Source organism: Dichomitus squalens (genome assembly GCF_000275845.1).
Source record: "Dichomitus squalens LYAD-421 SS1 unplaced genomic scaffold DICSQscaffold_3, whole genome shotgun sequence".
Classification (NCBI taxonomy): Eukaryota; Fungi; Basidiomycota; class Agaricomycetes; order Polyporales; family Polyporaceae; genus Dichomitus; species Dichomitus squalens.
Window position 1 is genome coordinate 1,078,314 of NW_006766885.1, and position 21,098 is coordinate 1,099,411.

The 21,098-nt window shown below is 56.4% G+C and overlaps 6 protein-coding genes across 6 annotated transcripts; 2 read left to right on the forward strand and 4 right to left on the reverse strand.

Annotated features, from left to right (window-relative positions):
- Window positions 1-1,458: 1,458 nt before the first annotated feature.
- Window positions 1,459-3,436, forward strand: DICSQDRAFT_132913 (uncharacterized protein). The gene is made up of 2 exons (XM_007361898.1): window positions 1,459-2,689; window positions 2,748-3,436. The coding sequence occupies exons 1-2, from the start codon at window positions 1,834-1,836 to the stop codon at window positions 2,981-2,983; spliced, it is 1,092 nt and encodes a 363-aa protein (XP_007361960.1). The 5' UTR covers window positions 1,459-1,833; the 3' UTR covers window positions 2,984-3,436.
- Window positions 3,427-9,340, reverse strand: DICSQDRAFT_79369 (uncharacterized protein). The gene is made up of 18 exons (XM_007361899.1): window positions 8,872-9,340; window positions 8,789-8,809; window positions 8,611-8,734; window positions 8,254-8,555; window positions 7,617-8,198; window positions 7,248-7,553; window positions 7,080-7,188; window positions 6,986-7,024; window positions 6,730-6,929; window positions 6,613-6,673; window positions 6,168-6,559; window positions 5,910-6,066; window positions 5,724-5,853; window positions 5,183-5,663; window positions 4,361-5,124; window positions 4,250-4,307; window positions 4,038-4,195; window positions 3,427-3,982 (listed from the first exon to the last, which is right to left on the reverse strand). The coding sequence occupies exons 1-18, from the start codon at window positions 9,088-9,090 to the stop codon at window positions 3,760-3,762; spliced, it is 4,326 nt and encodes a 1,441-aa protein (XP_007361961.1). The 5' UTR covers window positions 9,091-9,340; the 3' UTR covers window positions 3,427-3,759.
- A 13-nt stretch (window positions 9,341-9,353) lies between these two features.
- Window positions 9,354-9,704, forward strand: DICSQDRAFT_166369 (uncharacterized protein; the record flags this gene model as incomplete). The annotated part of the gene is made up of 1 exon (XM_007361900.1): window positions 9,354-9,704. The coding sequence occupies one exon, from the start codon at window positions 9,354-9,356 to the stop codon at window positions 9,702-9,704; it is 351 nt and encodes a 116-aa protein (XP_007361962.1).
- Window positions 9,705-10,009: 305 nt separating this feature from the next.
- Window positions 10,010-12,322, reverse strand: DICSQDRAFT_79372 (acid protease). Its single transcript, XM_007361901.1, has 5 exons — window positions 11,990-12,322; window positions 11,837-11,925; window positions 11,721-11,780; window positions 11,231-11,663; window positions 10,010-11,170 (listed from the first exon to the last, which is right to left on the reverse strand). The coding sequence occupies exons 1-5, from the start codon at window positions 12,226-12,228 to the stop codon at window positions 10,465-10,467; spliced, it is 1,527 nt and encodes a 508-aa protein (XP_007361963.1). The 5' UTR covers window positions 12,229-12,322; the 3' UTR covers window positions 10,010-10,464.
- A 419-nt stretch (window positions 12,323-12,741) lies between these two features.
- On the reverse strand, window positions 12,742-15,879 carry DICSQDRAFT_99045 (acid protease). The gene is made up of 6 exons (XM_007361902.1): window positions 15,424-15,879; window positions 15,281-15,369; window positions 15,170-15,229; window positions 14,702-15,119; window positions 14,380-14,651; window positions 12,742-14,322 (listed from the first exon to the last, which is right to left on the reverse strand). Exons 1-6 carry the CDS (start codon window positions 15,660-15,662, stop codon window positions 13,100-13,102), a joined length of 2,301 nt encoding a protein of 766 aa, XP_007361964.1. The 5' UTR covers window positions 15,663-15,879; the 3' UTR covers window positions 12,742-13,099.
- A 496-nt stretch (window positions 15,880-16,375) lies between these two features.
- Window positions 16,376-18,877, reverse strand: DICSQDRAFT_132917 (ATP-sulfurylase). The gene is made up of 9 exons (XM_007361903.1): window positions 18,762-18,877; window positions 18,625-18,705; window positions 18,486-18,568; window positions 18,275-18,432; window positions 18,051-18,224; window positions 17,389-17,998; window positions 17,140-17,330; window positions 16,721-17,080; window positions 16,376-16,665 (listed from the first exon to the last, which is right to left on the reverse strand). Exons 1-9 carry the CDS (start codon window positions 18,792-18,794, stop codon window positions 16,628-16,630), a joined length of 1,728 nt encoding a protein of 575 aa, XP_007361965.1. The 5' UTR covers window positions 18,795-18,877; the 3' UTR covers window positions 16,376-16,627.
- Window positions 18,878-21,098: the final 2,221 nt, after the last annotated feature.

Consider the following 21,098-nt stretch of genomic DNA (forward strand, 5'->3'; position numbering starts at 1 on the left):
GAAATGATCAGCTGGCGCCTAGTTCTTCTAGCGCTTGCATACCAGGAGGAGGCAGTAGACTGATCCGGACTCGACCAATAGGGCAAGAACTCTCATCATTCTCGTCCTGCGCTTTCCAGCGCCGAGATGTTCACGAAGGAAGCGTTTGTGTCCCCTGCATCCACTCCACCGAACGGAGCATGCTCAGTGCATCACTGATCATCCAAGAGTAGGAGTACGCACCATGCTTTGTAGCCAATCAGACTTGTTGCTACTATATTGAGGAGTAGCGATAGTCCGGCACAGGCGTCAGCAAAGAATCCTTGGGGTAGCAGCAATGCCGGTTGCCTGCATGGCTCTATGCATTGGTGCACGCCAGAGACAGCTTTCACCCCGAGGCCTATCGTGTCGCTCATGAGCTACATATAGTGAATGACAACGAGAGTGCCGTTTGCTCTGCACAACGTACCGAGAATGAGCGCAACGAACATGGCACCAATTGCGTAAACCACCCTGCTTCTCCACACCGAGCAAGCGCGCCACCACACTACGCTATCGCCGATCCCTATCTGCAGGTTGCGTAAGTTCGAACGACGATGCTCTGAGAAGGATATGACGGCTCTCAGACATTGATCGCGAGGGAAATGGTCATCATCCACGATTGCCTCAGTATGTCGTCCCGAAATACTCGGGTCTCATTTGCGTATGATTCAGAAGAGATGCCGAGTGACGCGTGCGAAACCAGACGATGAACGCTGGTCACATAAATCGCTAGTGATGCCATGTAGACCGTCGTAGATCCATACAAGATCAAGGTCGCTGCAAGGAGGAACTTCACGGGCCTGTGACCCAATCCCCTTCGTCTATCGTTCGCGTCAGCGCAACAAATATGAATGATGCAGGCCAATAGTTCGTACATTAGGATGGTGACTGCGACGGCCACGAGGGAAGTTAGGATACCTGCTGCTGTTTGAGTACCTAGATTCGCTCACAAGCTTTCAGGTGGCAAAACACATACCGAAGAGAGCACTGGATAAGGCGATGTCCAGGGCAATATAAGAGAAGTCAGCAGCATAGTAGAGGCTTGTGTTTAGGGCGAGAGCGTCGGTGTCTACTGCACGTAGCTCTACGCGGGCGTTGCCTTGCTTGTCCATGAATGCGAAGGGAGAAGGGCGAATTGAGGAGTGAGCGCAGGAGCAATTCAAACCTCCCATGAATATGTTCTCTGTCCAATACTTGATTTGACATAGCTTCGCAAAGCTGAGATGATCATATCTGTCCGCGAAGTACAGCATACGATCTGACGCTGCCAGTGCTCTGGATGGTGGGTGCTACAGGCGAGCCGCCTTGATCTTCGCAGGCTGGAGATGGTTTGACGTATCACTTCCGTAGCTTGCGGCGGCCCATGTCCTGCCTATGTCCCTTGGTGCAGTTAAGGTTTCTTGTGAATGCGGTAGCTGGCCATGCGGGGTCCTATCCATTAGCTGCGGTCGCGTTCCTTGGACCTTGCTGTGGTAGGCGCCTACAGGCCAGTGTTGCCATAGATCTCGTTTATGAGTGTGGGCTCCATACCTCACAAAGTCCTGGGACGTAACATCATGAGTTGCTTCTTGTTGTTCGTATCAGGGCCGGCATCCTACGTCTTGTTTGCGTCGTCGCCGCGGAATGTTTGTACGTCTGGGTCGAGGGAGTGATTGTTGTTTCCACGTGTGCGCCTCGCGGGGGTTGGACTTCGGGCTGGGCGAGCGCCGGAATTTACGTCCTGTTCGTCGTGGTCCTCGTCGTGCTCGCACTCGCCGGGGCCGTCGCCTCTCGCGGATACCCTCTCATGCCCGTGACAGCTCTCCAAACTGCATGCAACTCACGACTGGCCTTCCCCTCCTCCTCGCCCTCGGCGCGCGCGTCTTCATCAACGCACTCCTCCCCTCCGACCCAACACACCCTCCCTCGACCCCAGACTACCTCCTCAACGGCCTCTTCCAGGGCGTCCTCATCCACAACACCCTCACACAGCTACCCCAGGCGGTCGTAGTAGTAGTCGCTGGCGTCGCCGCCAAGCTCGTCATCGACTGGGTCCGCCTCAGCGACGTCGTCCAGACAGCCTGCACCGTCCTCGGCGTCGCGCTCGGCGTCCTCCTCACCGACCTCCTCGCCCAGTTTGTCGACGGTACCCCCGGCATCGGCCTTGGGGCAGAGTCCGTCGTCGGCCGCGCCCCGGTGGTGGCCGTTGCACGCGAGCCACCCCCGGAGCCGCCAAAACGCATCCGCCTCGTCTCGTTCGGGCGCGACCGCACGCGCGCCCACCGACATCGCGAACGCGAACGTGACCGAGAGCGGGATCGCGACCGCGAACGAGAGCGCGAACGCAGCCACGTCGTCCCAGACGACGACCGCCACGGCCGCTCGAGCGACATCCGGCCCATCACGCCCACGCTCACCTACTGCAGCACCGCGCCCTCGATCTCGCTCGACTCCGTGCCGTCTTCTATCGACCCGGAGGGTAAGCTGACGCCGCAGGAGCGCGAGGTCGCCGTGCTCCGCGCGCGCGCGAGCCTCGCGGACTCAGAGCGGCGGCGGTTCAAGGAGGAGCGCAAGTGGGCGATGAGCCAGGGCAACGTCGCACGCGCAAGCCAGCTCGCGTGGCAGGTCAAGCGCTACACGGCCCTTATGGAGAGCTTCCACCGCGAGGCGGATGCGAAGGTCGTCGAAGGTGCGTCGACTCCTCTCTTTGATCACCTCGTGGCTTGTGCTGATGTCGTGAGGAGCAGCTGCGCGGGTAGCAGCGGCGCCGCAACTTGCAGGCACAGGAAGCTCGTCCAGGCGTCGATCGCATTCTCGACAGCGCAAGTCCAGCCTCACCAGCCATGGCGGCGCCGGCGTCGGCTCCGTCGCGAACGGCCAGCCCCTCGTCAGCGTCAGCATCGGCGCGAGCCCCCGCGCCCGCAAGCGCAGCGGGGGCACCGCGACGCTCAAGCCGGCCATCTTCGTCCAGGGCCGAGAGTGAGTGCCCCACTCGTGCTGCTTGGTCTCGGTCGTTCCGTTATTCATCACGCCAACCCCAAACGTCTTGCTACGTTTGTGTTCGTGCGGGCGGTGCTGCCGATCGTTCACAGCATATCCGTAGGTGTAAAGTAGGAACAGAGGCGCAGCCCACAGTATCCACCTGCACCACGGTCGACGGGAGCCGATACGCGGTACGGATATGGCGACTGGCGGAGGCGACGACCAGGAGCGACGTGCGTCCACTGGAACCCCATGTACATCTTCACTGTAGCAGTTGGCTTCGTATCCGCATCAATCTAGGGCAAGTGACCGCCGAGGTCCGCGTATCCAGGATCGTCACGACTGTCCACCTCCGGCTGACCGCCCCCTTGGCATAGACTGCGGAACTGGAGGTACTACTTACAGTAACTGAACGCGATGTGATAAACTGTTGTATTACTACGACGATGATGACACGATGTTACACATAATTCGTTGTGATGATTGCGCGCTGTATATGCTACTACGAAAACATGGAGAATCCTTGACTGACAGCAAATAGAACGAGATAGAGTCGGGATGGAGCATGTAGCTAACGTACGGGGTGACACTGATGGATAAACAAGCCAGACTAAGCGGAGGGTAGAGTTCGTATGTAGAGGTATGTTGGTCGCAAAAGTACAGCATGAATGTGAAGACCGGGGTTGTGCAGCGATACAGTGGATGACAATAGAGGCATGAGATAGGGGAGCGAAGATCTCGGAGGTAGCGGACGATACAGAGCGGGAAGATCGAATGTCACCGGTACTTCCCGTTTGTATGCGAAGAACTCGTGGACGCGGATGGAGCGGCGGGCCCACCTGCTCGACTGGATGCACCCACGCTTAGCCTGGGCTTCTTCGCCGCCGAGGTGCCATCACTGGAGGAAGCCCTCGGTGCGCCCTCCTTCATGACCATCTTCGCATGGATTTCCTCGAGCTTCCCCGCTTTGACTTTCTTGGGCCAGAAGAGCGTCACGAATCTGATCGCTACATTGAGCATGGAGAACTGGTTGGACACTAAACAAGGGCACTTACGTCCAGAGGTGTCGTCGCCATCTGTCGCGATCCTCGCCCGCAGCCGCCTTCGCCTGCAATACAACCTCTATGCGTTTTCCGATAGCAGCCAACGATTCCTTGAGAATCGCAACCTTGTCTTCCCGAGGCATGTCACCACCAGAGAGCTTGAGGTTTTTCTAAGCAGAGATGGATCAATACGGTGTTCATGTTCGCAAGAAGACGGCACATACCAGCTGCTTCTTGACAGGCCGCAACTCCTCCTTCGTAGCCGCCTCATCCATCGATGGGCTACTGGGCGACTCAGTATTAAGTAGATGACAATTATGCAAATGTATACATACCACTCGTCGGACGAAGAAGAGTCGGTGAAGGTGGGTGTTGGTCTCCGCTTCCGCTTCTTGTTCGCACCCTCATCCACTGAGGCCACAGCCTCACTCTCCGCCCGCTTCCTGACGGTGGCCGCGTACGACGTTGACGCGACAGGCGGCGGTGGCGACATTGACACCTTCTGGCCTCGCCTAGTGAGCGTGGACTCGATCGCACGAATCTTCTCGTCGTGCTCTCGAAGGATGCCCAGCAGATAGTCTCCTCTCCGGACGAGGTGGATAGCATTGGGGATGGGTTTGCTCGCCGCGTCCTCACCTTTCTTTCCCTCCTCAAGGAAGAACTTGCCCTCAAGACCTAGACGAGGATCCTTGGCCATGGCTTCCCAATTGCCGAACCCATACTTGTACGCGCCGACAAGGAGCATCGCGTCTTCCTGAGGACCCCAACGTCCTGACCAATTGAGCGTCGGACGGATGTTCTCGATAGGAATCGTCCAGTCGTACCGCTCGTCTTCGCTGAGTGGATCGAGGTACTTGAAGAGGATCTGCAGGTCACGATGCCTTGAGAGGACAGTCTCAGCGTTGATGTTATTGACGTTCCTATACGTGACGAGGACGGCCTTGCTCTTCTGCGCGTTGGTGAGGGTCTCGCCGGCCTCGAGACGTGCCCGCTTCTCGTTATTGTTCTCCTCGACGGCGCGGGCACAGAGTTCAATGATGTCGTCCGCGACATCCTGGATCATGCCACGGTTCTTCTCGGTGAGCTTGGCCTCGGTAACCTAGCGGAGTGGATCTCGATCCAGCAGCGGTCAGCAAAGACGAAGAAGGAAGACGCACGATGGTGTCATATCGTTGCCTGATGTCACCCCACTTCTGCAAGCTCCGAACGAGTACACGAACGTCGCGCTCCTTGAGCTCCATAGCCTTCTGGCTAGGTGTCTTCCGTTGAGGTGCAGGATGACGAGGCTTCTTCGCGGGGGGTGCCGAGGAGGTGTGCTCGACGTCCATACCTTCATAGGACACGGGTGCGTGGGACCGTTTCCTGTCCTTTGTCTCCGCCGCAGCAATCTCCTCGGCCTTGCGCTGATCCTCATCGCGCTCAAACCGTTGACGCTCTTCGACGGGAATAATGTCCTCCCAGTTCATGTCGTTCTTGACGTCGGCTATATTGGCGAATTGCTCGAGAAAGCCCTCGCCGCCGAGCGACGCGCCCTCGTTCTGGGCTGCGACCGTCTCGTGCTGCTCAGCACGATTGAGGATATCGTCGAGGTCCATCTCGTCAAGTTTCTTGTTCTGCTGGCTGTCATCCTTGTCGAAGCTGAAAGGAGACCGATGAATGAGTCGGGAACGAGGCAGAGGGCATGCCCTGATAACGCACATCTTCTGCGCCCCGTATTTGAGGACCGCGTGGAGCTCGTCCTTGCTCAACGTATCGGCTTTCGAGGGGTCCTTAGAGCCACCCCCCTTCGAGCTGAGGTGCGCCTGCGACGTGTCCATCTGGTTGATGACTGGATGGCGTCCATCATGAAGGTGGTGGAAGGGCAGGCAGGATGAGATCACTTACTGGCATACTCGAGGACCATTTTCTTCTTCGCCCGCTCTAGAATGTCCTCCTCCATAGTGTCCTTGCTCACAAACCGGTAGACGCTGACATGCGACTTCTGGCCAATACGGTGTGCACGTGCCATCGCCTGCAGGTCGTTCTGGGGGTTCCAGTCACTCTGTCGAGGAGGGAGACGGAAAGGGGGCGTCAGCAACGTGTTTGCGACGCGGCGCACATAGTATGAGGGCCGAGGCAGACGCATGCGGACAGAATACTCACGTCGAAGATGATGACCGTATCGGCGGTCTCGAGGTTGATACCCAACCCACCGGCACGCGTGGAGAGAAGGAACGCGAAGTCGGGCGACCCGGGCGCATTGAAGTGCTGAATCGATTTCTTCCGCTGCTCCGATGCGACGGTCCCGTCGAGGCGTTGGTGCTGATAGCCGCGCAACGTCATGTAGTCGCTCATGATATCGAGCATCCGGACCATCTGACTGAAGATGAGGACGCGGTGATTATCGGCGCGTAGGCGGTGAAGCAGCTTGTCGAGGAGGACCATCTTGCCGCTGCTCATCACAAGGCCCTTGAGAACCTCCTCGTCATTGTTGGAGCGTGTCTCCGCCCCCTCAAAGAGGAAAGGGTGGTTCGCGGCCTTCTTCAGCTCCATGGCTAGGTGATAATTTTAGGCGATTGTCTCGACTAGGACGAGCGATCGTACTGACCGATGTTCAACAAACTGATGTTGTTGTTGCCATTGGCGCTCTTGACCAGGGCTTGGAAGTTCTGGCACCAAAATAAGCGTGTGGATTGGGTGATGCGTCGCGGCAGAAGAGATGTACCTTCGTGAGAATGTTCTTGTAGAAATGAGTCTGCATGGCACTCATTTCCACGCGAAGAATCCGCTCGCTCTTGGTCGGTAGCGAGGTCAAGACGTCGCGCTTCAGACGACGCAGCATAAGGGACTCGAGCTGCTTGTGCAACTCCTTGATCTTCACTTCATGATCCGCGTCCGTGAGGTCGAACTCGTTCGTTAGTAGGACTGAGCATCGCTATTGTTAGATGCTAATCTCGTCCGCGCAAGAAACCCACACTTACACTTCTCCGGCATGAGAAAATGCATTAATGAGAGAAGTTCTAACAGCACATATTATAAGCACACCGATTGAACTGGAAACGGCTATAGACCTACCCTTGACGTTGTTCTGGAGCGGTGTTCCTGTAATGAGCACCTTGGATGCAGCCGAGAACCCACGGAGAGCCTCATAAAGCTGACTTTCCGAGTTCTTGAGGCGATGTGCCTGTCGGGAGGGTTCAGTGACGGCTCATCTCCGGCTCAGCTGTGCCACTGTACACGTACCTCATCCACCATGAGCATCTGCCACTTGATCTCGCCTAACTCCTTCACGTCCCGGAGCGTGATCTCGTAGGTGGTCAGCAAGACGTTCATCTTGAGCTTCTTGGAGGATGGCCCAAACTCGTATTTGCGTGCGACCGCACGAGCGGCGGCGCTGCCGATATATGTGACCACATGCAGATCTGGCGCCCATGTCGCGAATTGCGACTGCCAGGCGGTGATCGTAGACAGAGGGACGATCACGAGGAACGGACCATACTGTCGCCGTTCATGGAACAGATATGACAGGAAAGAAACAGACTGGACAGTCTGCGCAGGCGACAAACATTTAGCATCGATGGTTATATGCGCCAGAACCACCGAGTAACACACCTTCCCCAAACCCATCTCGTCCGCAAGGATGCCGTTCTCGCCCTTGCTCCATAGATACGCTAGCCAGTTCAAGCCAGTGAGCTGGAAGTCTTTGAGTTCACCACCGGTGTCGGTAAGATACGACGGGTCCTCTTTGATCTTCTCGAACGGCGGGCGAGAGTATCGCGGGTACACTGCACTCTTGAACGGGAATTTGGCTTCCGCTTCCCGCTGTCGGAACGCGTCGATCTGCTCCTTCGCGATAGGTCGGATGTCATCCTGGACTTCCCATGTGCAGTGATCGTAATTCAGTCCGTTCCACTTGCAGAAGTATTCGACCTGCCCTGTCTCGTTCTCGCGCTGTGCGATGACGCGTTCGACCGTCTTGTGCAGTTCAAGCTCCTCCTTATCGCGTTCTCGTCGGAGCAGGATAGTTTCCCTCTCTTCTGGCGATAGGTTCCTGGCGGCAAGGATTTCCTGGTCCATCTTGAATGCCTTGATGTAGTTGTCGACGCGTTTGAGGCCCTTGAATCGCTTCAGGAACTCATACACTTCGTCCGTATTGTGCAGGTGGGAGAAGTTCTTCCATTTGATGTGGAAACGCTACCCCGTGACATGTTGTAGAAACATAGGCGCATATATGGAGTGATGGACGTACAATATTCGTGTACCAGTCATCCTCCGGGTCGTTCTCGTGTCCCTCATCCCTACAGTGTCCGAGTACGTTTTCTATTTCGTCCTCTTCCTTCATTGGAGCGGCGGTTTCTGTGTACGTAACGGCATCCGCTTCGTCGTCAAACTGCTCGAAATCTTGCACATCGTCGACGTAGTTGGGGATCCTCACTCCTCGACTCGAGACGCGAAGTTCATCGCCCGCGTTTCGCGTCTTCTTCTTTTTCTTCGAGCGCGCGCCGTAGTCGGAATCGGAGTCAGAGTCGGGGACGGCTTGTCGAGGAATGACTGCGCGCGCGAATGCTTGAGGAGAAGCTCTGAATCGAGCAGCGGCAAGACGTACCTTTGGGCTTCGAAGCTCCTTTCTTCTTCTTTGGTGGTTTCTTCTTCGGCACACCATATTCCTCGTCTGCATACGAGGCATCTTCGTCGTCATCGTTCGGCTCTTCTGGTTCGTCTTCGTACCCCTGGAAATTGTGGCTATGAGCAGTGCAAAGGACGGTTTCATCAGACGCGCGTACCGACTCGTCCTCATCCCTCACCTGCCATGATCCCTGTAATGTCAACATCCTGAACAACACCACCAGAGAGCGTAACCACATACCACGCGCTTGGAATGGTAGGAGGAGGGGGCGCCACTGGCGTGGGGAACACTATCAGCCTCCTCCTCGTCGTACTCGCCGTCCGCGTCGGCGTCAGGATTGCGGGTCACATCGACATCCGAGTCGACCTGCATCGTGTTGTCGCTATCATCGCTATTGCTGAGCGGGGCGGGGGAGAGGGCGCCCGACGCCATGGGGTCGTCGTCGTGGCCGTTGAGCATGTCGTCGTCGTCGTCGGAGTCCAGGGTAGGCGCTCTTCGGGGTAACGGGTTCGCAGGAGGAGGGGACGACGGCGGAGGGGGGGATGATGGGGAGAGGGAGGAAGATGCTGCTGGGGGCGTTGAGAAGGGGAGGGACGAGCGCCAGAGCCGACAGCCCAGCTCGGACTCGGTTCGCACGCGTGCGCCGGGCCACACAGCGCGGCCTGCTCGTCACTGCCCATGGCGAACTCCGACCAGTCGCCCTCATCAGCTTATCTCCGGCCATGGCCCCCGTCTGCCTTCCTCTCCCTCTCCCAGCCCCCTCTCTGCGCCCCGGCATGGGCCTTCCTGAGCGCGCTCTCATCTGCCTCCGCCAATCGTGCTCGCTGACGTCCCCCCGGCCTCCAGCGGCGGCGCCCATGCGATCAGCGCTACCATCCGCATCCAGCCATGAGCCCCGTTCTGTACACCGTGAGAGTCCCCGTGTCCCATCAGCAGTCTACGGCGCCGTCTCCATCCTCGCCGACGACGCGGCCGGCAACGTGCGCGGGTCCCGAGCGTCCCTCACTGTCCCCGCTCTCCTCGACCGTGCTTCCAAGTCACGTCTCACTGTCACCCGCGTCACTACACTGTGATCCTCGTCACGCGCGACGGTGAGTCGCACATGCTCCTCACCGCATCCGGCAACCAGCAGCCTCAGGTCGCCGTCCGCGGCGTACCGCTCTAGTCTCAGCCCGAGCCCAGGCCAACCGGTTCCGTTCCCCATCATCATTTCCCCTAGACCCTGAAACTTGTTCGCCATGCCATCTGCTCCGTCCCCGTCGCGCCGAGCTCGAGCCGCCTAACAGCGCCGCCGCGTGTGACGCCGGCGGACAGAGCCCTGGAATTTTCGTCGCCCATTCGCCGCCCGTTCCCGCAGCTCTGAGGCCGCAGTCGCCTCTTCCGGTGAGTGCATCTTTCTGTCCGGCCTCAGCGCGCCTTTCGCAGCTATTCGCACGACCGTCGTCGTTATCCTCCGACGCTTCCCGGACAGGGCGATCCGCGTGGGTTCATGGTCGCGATGGACTCGAGAAGCATGACGAGGTTTTGTAGTGATAAGATATGCAATTCTGGTGAGTCATAGGCATGAATGATCCTGGGAAAGCTCTTCAGCGACCAAGGATGAAGTGACAGGAGAGTAGCCTCCGTCGTGGGCCGTGCCGAATGCGTGAAGACCCTTCAAGCGCATACGACGGATTGGTCGCTGCGGTAGTAAAGTTATGATGTATGTATTCAATTGTGTGTTCCTGTACATGATACCACCGTCCGTAGATGAAAGCAAAGTCACAGCAAGCATGATCTGAGATAGTCCCGATGCGGAAGGAACGATGAAGCAGAATCCGGGCCGAGAAACGATCAGTAACGACGAGTAGGCTGGTAGTTCTGGAATGGATCGCTGTTGGACGCAGGGAGCCCAGCAGGGGCGGGGTCATGCAAGCGACGGTACTTCCTTTTGGTCGACGCGCGGTACGACGCGGCGATGATGAGTATCAGGATGATCACCCCCACCGCCACGCTGCCCGCGATGATGTACGGCAGGTACTTGTGCAGCGTGTCCTGGCTAGACCGGTCATCGCGGCTGCTGCCGTCGTCGCCGCTGTCCGGAAGGGCTGGAAGCAGGTGCAGGTCCGCGCTCTTGTCGATACCGTCCATGCGGATCTTGACGAAGTCCGCGTGCGCCTCGGCGGGGTCGGTGAGGGGGAGAAGCTGAATGTACGGGTCGCCGACTTTGGCGAGCGAGCCATCGACGAAGTCGCCGAAGTTGATGAGCATGTACGCGTTGCGCAGGAAGGACATGCCCAGGATGATGTCAAAGCCCTGGATGTTGGTCGTGATCGGCTGGAAGGCACCCACGCAGGTGGGTTTTCCAGAGCTATCTGGAGGACCCTGCAGTGCGCTCGTAACGGTGTCGAGCGGGTGGATGGGAAAAGAGACGTTCTGGAAATTGAAGGTGACGTTCAACTCTGTAGAGCATGGGAGCGTCCACATTGGGGCGGATCCTCCAGAGACATTCGCCAAGACGGCCCCGGGTACGCGGCCGTATATTTGGTTGGCAATGTTCCTGTATGCAGGATGAGCTTGACGGTGTCGGGGTCGGGAAGGCAGTATATATAGGACTCACGCGGATACTTGAGGGAATGTGAAGCCGGAATCGAACATGACCGTCAACTTGTTTCCCGTTGCGTGCTTAGTCGTGTTAATCCGGTTTCCGTCAGGACCGATTATCCCGTTCTTGTCGAGCATTGCCGTCCAGTGCTGTCCGCCCCGATTCGACATCTCCGTGACGGGAAGCTTTGGCTGGCTCGTGACATTGTCAAAAGGCGAGACAGTCTCCCCAACGGTGATGTCCCCTGCGAAGGTGTCGGTAGGATCTCCGGCGCGTCCCAGCAGAATGGTTATGTAGTTCGACGTGTTCGTGTTCTGTTTGAATATTCGGTCGAGAACAGGGTCACCTCCACTGTTACCTAGGGCCCCGCGGATTTCCGACGCGCTGCTGGGGCCAAGACCGATGATGCCGCCCCCCTCCGTATGTTCGCTGTCTACTGATTGTTGGACTGAGGATAAATTCTGCGGTCAGCTCCGTAGATGATTCGGTAGATGACGCTACACACTGAACGCTTGGTTCGGGATCTTGAACCCTTCGAACTCAACGGTAGCAGTCTTGATGGGGCCTTAGAATGTATCATGAGCAACGACTACGTGCTCCATCAACATATGCGGTACACACCTTTCGTGGAGCCAATGGCATAGGTGACTGAACCAGTCTTCCCAGTATCCTTCGCGCCGTTCACATTTCCCACAACGTACAAATCTGAGCTAATTGCCGCCCCTCGTCAGCACTATGGACGCAACCAACATCTGCGTGTGAAGCGGCGCGCACCTCCCGGTGTCAATAAGTACCTGGAACTGCTGTCCATTCACGGTAATGTTCGTCTGGTATTGCAAGTTCCCCTGATTCGACAAGTCTGGAGTACCCGTAACGCTAGCCCTTCTTGCAAGCCCACCGTGACCGAACCCCCCTATTCGGCCCTGTATCGGTAGGTGTATTGCTTGTGTCTTCGGTACGTCATTGAGGAGGAACGAAAGATAGAGCAGTAGCGACGGTGTGAGGAACTTCATGACTGCAAGTCCCAGATGCAAAAGAGGAGGACAAGGGACGCAGGAAACAGAAGAATAATTAAGCAAGGCACCAAGGAAAAGACGTTCAAGCAACGGGGCGGGACTATGTATGTATTAGACGTCCGGCAGCATGGCTGTGTGCTTCGGGCATGCAGGCGCCGCGCTGCTCAAAAGCGTCCCTTAATTGGATATGACCAGTACTGCCCCTAGCAAGTACCGCCCTCTGCACCGTCCTTCGACGCCTCGGCCTGGGCGTATGTCCCACTATCCCACTGCTTGACTCCACTAGAGACGCTATAGCTATGGGGCAGCAAAGCGTACATATGACGATCACGGTTTCGTCCGCAAACAATAGCCTGAAAAATTCCGAGCAGTTCGCAGTCGCCCAAGGGCTTGTATGACCGCGTCCGGATCCATCCAATATGCGACAATTCGCGCAGTAGTTCTGGTTGCCTTGACAAGACTGGGCCCAGAAGCGTTATGCGCTATGGCATGGTGACACTTTTGGAAGAAAACGTCGCCTCGCCTCGTCAGATTGGTCGTGATTTGCTAGATATTGGACAGCTTGAGCGACCCCGCAGCATACGAACGATTTCAGCGACCCCATCCTCGCTCAATAATGCAGGCAGCACGACAGTAAGTAGCCACGGGAGTGCTGTCTTGAAGATAGGACTCAGCGACGGGTGTACAAATATACAATGCAGTAGCGTATGCGAGATATCTGGTGGATGCATGCGATACAAAAGAGGGTGCGCAGGAAATGAGTGAACGTCCGGAGTCCGGCTAACATAATGCAAGTGATAGAAACGTAAAAGGCCTGACTCGGACAATAACATAAACGTTTTGGGACGGAACGAGAATGACGCCAGGACTATGACCGGGAGCTCGAAGAGTCGGACCGAGATGACTTCGATGACTGCGAGGTGGTGACAGACCCCATACCGAGCGACGTACTCGAGATATCGAGCGTAGGTAGGGTATGCATCTTCGAACGCCCTGGAGCGGCCCTGTGAGACATCGACTCGAACGCACTCGGCACGAGCGGCTGGGCTTTTGAGGAACTCCTGGCCACTGGTTGCGGCGTAGGAAGAGGACGATGCTTATTAGTCGCCTTCGCCGGTAGCGGTGCCGGAGCTGGGACCGGAGCTGGAAGGGGTGGAAGGTCGTAAGGATCGGGTGTGTCCGCCCTCGCAGGAGGCCTTGGGGTCGCCGGGGTCTGTGGCTCAACGGCCCCGTAGGTGTGCCGTTTGTACTCGGCGGGTGTAATCAGGGGTAGTTCCCGGTCCTCTTCGTCGTCTGCACGAGGGCTCGTCACATCCCTTTCCTCGGATGCCGATGTTTCACTTTCATGAGGGTTTGGCAGAAGCTTCTCCCCGATGACCAGGATGGGACCATCCTCTTGAGAGTACACGGAAGAATGAGAGGAATACGACGCTGGCGGCGACGTGACACCGACAACAGCAGCATTACCGAGCAGCGCAGCTCCCTCGTCTACAAAGGACGGCTGCCGTGCGACGGCGAGCATGCTCTGCGTTTTCGATCTCCGGTTGGGCACGAGGTCGCCGGCGTTCTTTTTCCGTGTCGAGGCATTGCTGTCTTGTCCGTGGGAATCCGGGAGGGGTCCGTAGGAATCCGGGAGGGGTCCGTGTGCGCGGGTGAGCGAGCGTGAGCGACCGGAGAGTCCGAGCGAGAAAACCTTGAAGCGTGGCTTGGGCTCGGGTTCCTTGAACTCCTTCCAGGCGGAAGATTGCGGGCCACGGGACTGCAAAGCGCCTTCAGGTGCTGGGGCGTGGAGCCGTTGATATCTGCGCTTGCGGTACCAAACCGTGAGGATGCCGAGAACGCACAGAAGAATGAAAGCGCCGATAACTGTGCCGGCGATGATGAAAGACTTGTATTTCTGGACCGTTGTCGGCGGTTTCGAGTTATCGCTCAAACCTGCAGTATCAGGGAGGAGTTGTTGGGACCCAGTCGTGTCTACACCGTCCAAGCGTTGCTGCACGAACTCCTCATGCGCTTGTGCAGGATTCGTGAGGGAAAGAAGTTGGACGTAGGGCTGGTCGCCGATGTTCATGAGAAGATACGTGTTGCGCACTATGATGGTGATAATTGAGAATCATCGGTCCAGCTTGCAGCTTCTATAGGACTCACGGAAAGTCATGCCAAGCAAGATATCATACGGGTTGCTCGTGGTGGAAGGCTGAAACGCTCCGACACAAGAGGAGATCCCATTGCTATCCAACGGACCCGTGACATCGTTCATGACAGTATCAAGCGGGTGGATGGGGTAAGACACGCCACCGAACTTGAACGTGACATTGAGCTCGATATTACAAGGCATTGTCCAAGCTGGAGAGGGCGAAGCGTCTATTGTCGTCAGCTTGGCCCCGGGCACTCGAGAATAGATCGCCTCCGCAACATCGCTGCGATTTTTTTGAGCCTTCATAAAGACATGATTCGGGAGCGGGCGTACCTAGGAACTTGTGCCATCGTGTATCCCGAGTCGAACACGACTTTCAGCTGAGCACCTTCAGAGGCCTTCACCATCTTGCCATCAGGACCGACGATTCCTCCATCATCCAGCGCCACCATCCAATGCGAGTCCCAGCCACTCTTAGACACGTCCAGTCGATTCGCCACTTGAACATCCTCGTAGTCCGATAGAACCTCTCCAACAGTCAGCTGGGTAGAAATAACATCCGAGTCGTTGTTCGGGCGACTGATGAGGGTCGTAACATACTCGCTGCCTGAGCCTTGCAGCGCAATAAGGTTGTCTATAACCGGGTTTCCGGCAGGGGCGGGAATAGCCGCGGCGATGGACGACAAGCTGGTAGGGCCAATTCCGAGAATACCCTGACCATCAGGATGCAACGTATCGACTGGCTGCGCGACTACATCTTCCGTTAGTGCGAGTGAGCGCTCCCTATAGATTTTGACTTGCCAAAGGTCTGGTTGACGATGGTCGCCCCTCCGATCTCCAGTGTCGATTGGTTGACCTGCCCTACAAGGTATGGTCAGAGCGCTCAATCTCGCCGTCGAAGCATTGACCAACCTCCGACGGTGTAATCCTGGTAGTGGATGGCCACGGCATGCGGAGTCCCAGCTGCCTCGGGTATCTCTCCAGCTACCCAGAAATCCGCGCTACGACAGGACCTATGAATCACTGCGCACTACTAACGGAAACATGAAACGTACCTTCCACTATCCATCAGCACTCGGATGGATCGCCCGCCAAGCGTTACGTTCATATAAAACTCCAAGTCCCCGCTGTTTTGCAAGTCTACCACTCCCGCCCTCGTCGCCAGTCCATGTGTCGCTATCCCCGATGCCCTCCTCAACCCCTCCAGGGACATAATTACCCCACTTACGAAGAAATCATTTGTAAGGGACGCGGCGAGAAGGAAAGACGGAAGATGGCAAGACAGGCGCGTCATGGTTTGGCCGTCCAATTAGACCGGAAAGTTCGTTCTCAGTCAGAAGATTTCAGGCCGTATGCACAGCAGCAAGAAGGAAAGCACAGAAAAGACAGACTATGAGAAGAGACGGAATAAGGAGGGAGGAGAACCTGCAAGCGGAGGTTGCCCGCGCACATTTGCCAATACCCTGGCCACGCATCGCGTCGCCGAGGCTCGGCGGTCGTCTGACTGTTCCTTGGGCGGTGCGGGGCGCGGCCGTTTTGCGAATCGGGACGCAAGAGCGGTTGATGTACGCCACGCGCGCAGTGACCGCCCGCTGACGATCTGTGCAACAGCCCTTGTGTTCATCATTTGCGAGGGCTGTGATTGTGCTCTGAGCCACCCCAGTCCTATACATTTGTCAAGCCCAGGGCAAATTCTGCCAAGGGTATTCTACATATCCGGTGTTGTCCTCGCTCGAACCTATCAATTTGATGAAGACTAGCCGCGGCGGCAAGATGAGGAGCCATTTGCGTACTTACCTCTGCAAAACATAATCCATGAGTTGACACCATGCTGTTTGGCCTCAGAGTTCGGCTGCCTAAAAATCTATTGCTGTGATCACGAGAAACAAGAAAGAGGATGAATACCATGGTCAGGGTTGAATTCTTGAGACCTTGAGAGTAAGATGGGATGACGGCGCTTGTGGTTGAAACTCAACGACCAAGACACCTGCCATTTTGGGTGATGAACATACTTGCTGTTTGACCGCTGCACTACAAGCGCGCTGACTGCACCATGTAAGTATACATGAGCATAAGTTATGTATACAACCCTCTAGCGTATATACATGGTCTATCCTGGTACAACAATACGTGGCACTTCCCTCAAGATACGGTCGTGACTGATGCAATCTATATACAAGAACGTGGACGACCCGTTCCGAGGTAGTCTTACTCAAGATGGGACCCCTGGGCACAGCTTCACAGAGGGGTGTCAACGGCCTACAACAGCGACTCGGTCTCCAGAAGGAGCACAACGCCTGTAACAGACGACGGTCAGGCCTAGGCAACGTTCAGACTTGTGGAGCGACATACTGTGAACGATCTCCGGGATGTTTTGCTTGGTGACATCCACGGTGAGCTGTGGCCGCTCGAAAGGCTCGAAGGCCTCGTCGACGCCAGGGACGCCGGAAATTTCGCCGGCGCGCGCGCGAGTATAGATGCCCTTGCGGTCGTTCGCCTCGCAGTGCTCGAGGGGCGTCGCGACGTTGATCGCGAAGAAATTCGCACCAGAGCCCGCCTGCGAGAGGATAGTGCTCTTGATGGCATCGCGAGCAGCTTGCGTGTGCACGGTTGGAGCGAGGATCACAGCAGCACCTGCCCGCGCGAGCTCCGCCGCGACAAAGGAAAGCCGCTGGAGATTCTTGGAACGCTCTTCAGGCGTAGCGGAGAATGCTGGGTGTGGTAAACCAGTGTCAATGGACTGCTTAAGTGGACAGTCCTCAGATACGTACGGGTATCGAGTTCGGGGCGAATGGTATCACCAAGCAAGAGCGAAACGCTCCGGCCGCCTTGCTGGTTGAGAATCACTTGAAGAGCTTTCGCAATCGTGTCCTTGCCCGAGTTGTGCAACCCAGTAAGGAAGACAACGAAGCCCTGCTTGAGACGCGGGGGGTAGCTCTCCCGCAGTGTCTTCACGACGGCGCTAGAGGAACGTTCTCAGACTCAGAAACCGCGCCGCAGTCAAGGTTCATGGGACGTACTCGTAGCTGAACCAGTCAGGAATCGGAGCACCCGTCTTGAGGCGTCGGCGGAGCTCCGTGCCCGATATGTCGAGCGTCTGGACGCCCTTCGGGACCTCATCTACGGGCTGGTACTCGTCCGTGGACGGGAGATACGTCATCTGCTGGAAGGGAACCATCTCAATCTGGAGCTCCTCATGGTACTTCATGACGAGATCCTGTGCGTCGTACGGGCCGTAGAAATCTTGGCCCTGGGAGTTCTTACCGGGACCTGCATGGTCGCGGCCGACAATGAAGTGCGTCGCACCGAAGTTCTTGCGGATAATGGCGTGCCAGACTGCCTCACGAGGTCCGGCCATGCGCATCGCGAGCGGAAGTAGGGCAAGGTGGCCCATACCGTTAGGGTATTTGGCCATAATGGCTTCGTACACGCGCACACGGGTGTAGTGATCGACGTCACCGGGTTTGGTGAGGCCGACGACGGGGTGAATAAGGACGTTAGCCTGACGCTGGCGCGCGGCACGAACGGTGAGTTCACGGTGGGCGCGGTGCATGGGGTTGCGGGTCTGGAAGGCAACGACCTTGCGCCATGCGAGCTTCTTGAAGTGCGCGCGAAGCTCTGCGGGGGTGTCTATGTCGTGGATTAGTATTTGTACTATTCTGAACTAATTGGAGCGACTTACAGCGGAGGGCAACATAGTCGAAGTGTGTTGGGGGCTGGATGACCTGGACCTTACCACCGACGTAGTATTCGTTGACCTTGTTGCGCAGGTAGGCTACGGAGGGATGTGCGGGGTCATCCGCGCCGAACACCTGAATAGCCTCCTTCACCTGGTCAGGGCGGTAGACATCATCGACTACCATTCTGTTAGCCATTGAAGCCTGTCATTAAAGACAAGTAACATACCGGTAATAATAGCGAGTGCCTCATCATCACGAGGATCCCGTAGAGCGATGCGCTTGCCGGGTGCGAGGGAGAGACGGTCGATGTCCTCGCGAGAAACATCGAGGGTAATTGGCATGGGGAAGAGGGTGCCATCGGCGAGACGAAGGGAGTCTACAACGCTGAGACCTTCCTTAACACCGTACGCGCGACCAGCCGGAACTGATGAACATACTTCTTGTAATCCGCCTCATTCATAAAGCCCTCCAGAGGGCTAAAACCTCCATTGATGATGAGCTCGAGGTCGCATAGTTGACGCTATGACATCACCAGTAAACATACGCTTCTTATGTCGCTTTGCAGCGAAGACATACCTCGGTCAGGACGATATCAGGTATAGTATGTGCCTCAGCCTTGAGGTTATCGCGCAGGTGCTCGTCCCTTGCGACAAGATCCTGTAAAATGAGGATGAATGACGTGCTTGATTTGCGCCAGCCAGATGCGCGCGCACCTTCAGAACACCGCCGTGAGGAGTGTTGGCCATTTTTACTAATTGACTTCGACGTCTAGAAAGGAAGGAGAGCTTGAAGCTGCTAGGAGTATGCGTCTGAGAAATAGAGGGGGATATCTGATGGTGAGTGAGGCATGTCGCTCTGGTTGTCGCAGATTTTATACGATGAGGAAGAGTGAGCAGTAGATCACGCAATCGACGCGCTCTTACTTGTTTCCGGAAAGTCACTCGCCCTCCTCACCGACCAGTGCACTCCCGGGCAACACGCGCATGCTGATACCATGTCGCGGAGCCTGTCGAGAACGACGTGCAAGAGGAGATCATGACGACGTGCGACCGAGCCGGAGGCCCAATCGAATTCGACGGGATGCAAAGGCGCCGCTAGTGTTTTCCTAGGCATGCATATGTTCACGCACTCATTGGACCTCTACGCACCCCTTGGCCTTTCAGCATCGCCCTCGGTACTCAGCTATCTGGAATTGCGGAGGTGACTTTCCACGCAATCTGGAATTGCTGACCGCGACATGTGCTAGACTTACCCGACAGCATGCAGTTTGTGGTCTTCTCCCTGAATTGCCACATCGCCCATTGGCCTCTTTCAAGGCTGCTGACAGAGGACACTGTTAAGTGCTGTCAGTGCTTGTTTGATGGCGACAGACCGTGGTGTGTCTGCACGGTCATGTTGGTCTGACGTCTTAGCCATCACGCCGTCGAACCGGGCTGTTGACCGGACTTCCCGACGCATTTGGCTGTAGCGATCTTCCCAACGCTTCGTAGACGGCCAGGTCCTTCGCCTACGCTATGACTGTCCTTTTCTCCAGTCTATTCTGCTTGCGGTGCTGACCAATCGCTGGCTCTTGACCTGAAATATACTCTCTAAGCTGGACACGGGGCCTCACACCGCGCGATGCGACTTCCTTTGATGCTCATTACTCATGCAAAGTATCACTCGGTATGCAGGAGATTAGGCCAAATTGAAGAAGCCAAAGACCGAACGGGTGGAGCGCAGGCCTCGAGGGGGTCGAGCTAACCGTATAGAACTTGATTGGGGTCTAATACTGCAGTGCATGTCGTCCACCTCTACTTTTCTTACGATTCACGCTGATTCTAGACATGAAGAGAGCAGTCTCAGCGTGTGCACTTTGTGTAGACGATCACCCCACCAATGCAGCTCGTTCCGTTTGAGCATCCTTAAAGCTGGCACGAGTTGAAAACCCAGAGCAACTGCGCCTATGATCATCCAGCCACTAGTACTAGTGATTTATATGAAACCCCCCGAGATCAAGGATGTGTTCATCAGCTTCGACTTACAACGTGGGTCCGTCGTCTGCTCCTGAGGCCTGATCGATGATCCGTTACAATTAAGCTAACGAAGGCATCCGAGACAACATATAATCGTGCATGTCGTATCCCGGTGTAGAACCAGAAGTTGCTTTGCACAATTCTCAGAGCTTTCGGAGGCTAGATTCCCCGATCGCCGTCGCATGGGAACTCAGCATGAACAGCGGATGGGACCCAGCCTGAGAATTGGGCTTCTCGATATGTTGCTGGCTAGTACTTCAAGTGTGAACATTCGCTCCTCTCCGAGTATCGCGGCAGTTCTAGAGGGAGGGTGAGGATGCCACACGCGCCGGACTGGGTGCAAGATGTTTTGCATATATAGCGCGGGCATCGGACTGTTCTGCGAGCACCGCACTTGAGAGTAGGACACATTTTTTCCCGGTAAAATTCCCAATGGCAGCGACCGATGAACCAAGTATGATGGAAGACCCACACTCGACTAATACACACTCGACTAGTGCATCCTTGATCGAAACCTGGGGAGAGGGTGCACGGTCGGTTTCAAGTGGTGACGGGTGATAGGCATTCAGCAATGAGCGGCGTGCAGCGTCGAGATTGAGATTATGACGGCGCATGACCTTGAGGCAACAGAGCGTACCAGAGGTGTGCGGGTCAAGACTCGACCCCTTGACCCTCTCGGCTTGACCCCGGGGTCTGACTCGGGGTCTGACCCGGGTCTGACCTTTTCGAGGGGTTAACACGTGATGCACGGTCGGCCCTCGCGTAGAATAGTCGACCGCGTACTACCGGGAGCGCCGGAAGGGTGAAAGTGCCCAGCTGGCAGCTTGAGCGCAAGGCGGACTCATATGCCACATTGACGACGGGATATGCTAACTATAGATGTCGTTTGTATATATTCGCTCGTCCTGACTGCTCCTACAGACGTAGAGGTCGGATAATGCATCTATGCTAAACCTTACACCTCTCCGAGTCCTCGCTGGTTTCCCGGACAGTACTCCTCTGGGTCGGCATCCATCTCCACCATGGCAAGTCCCT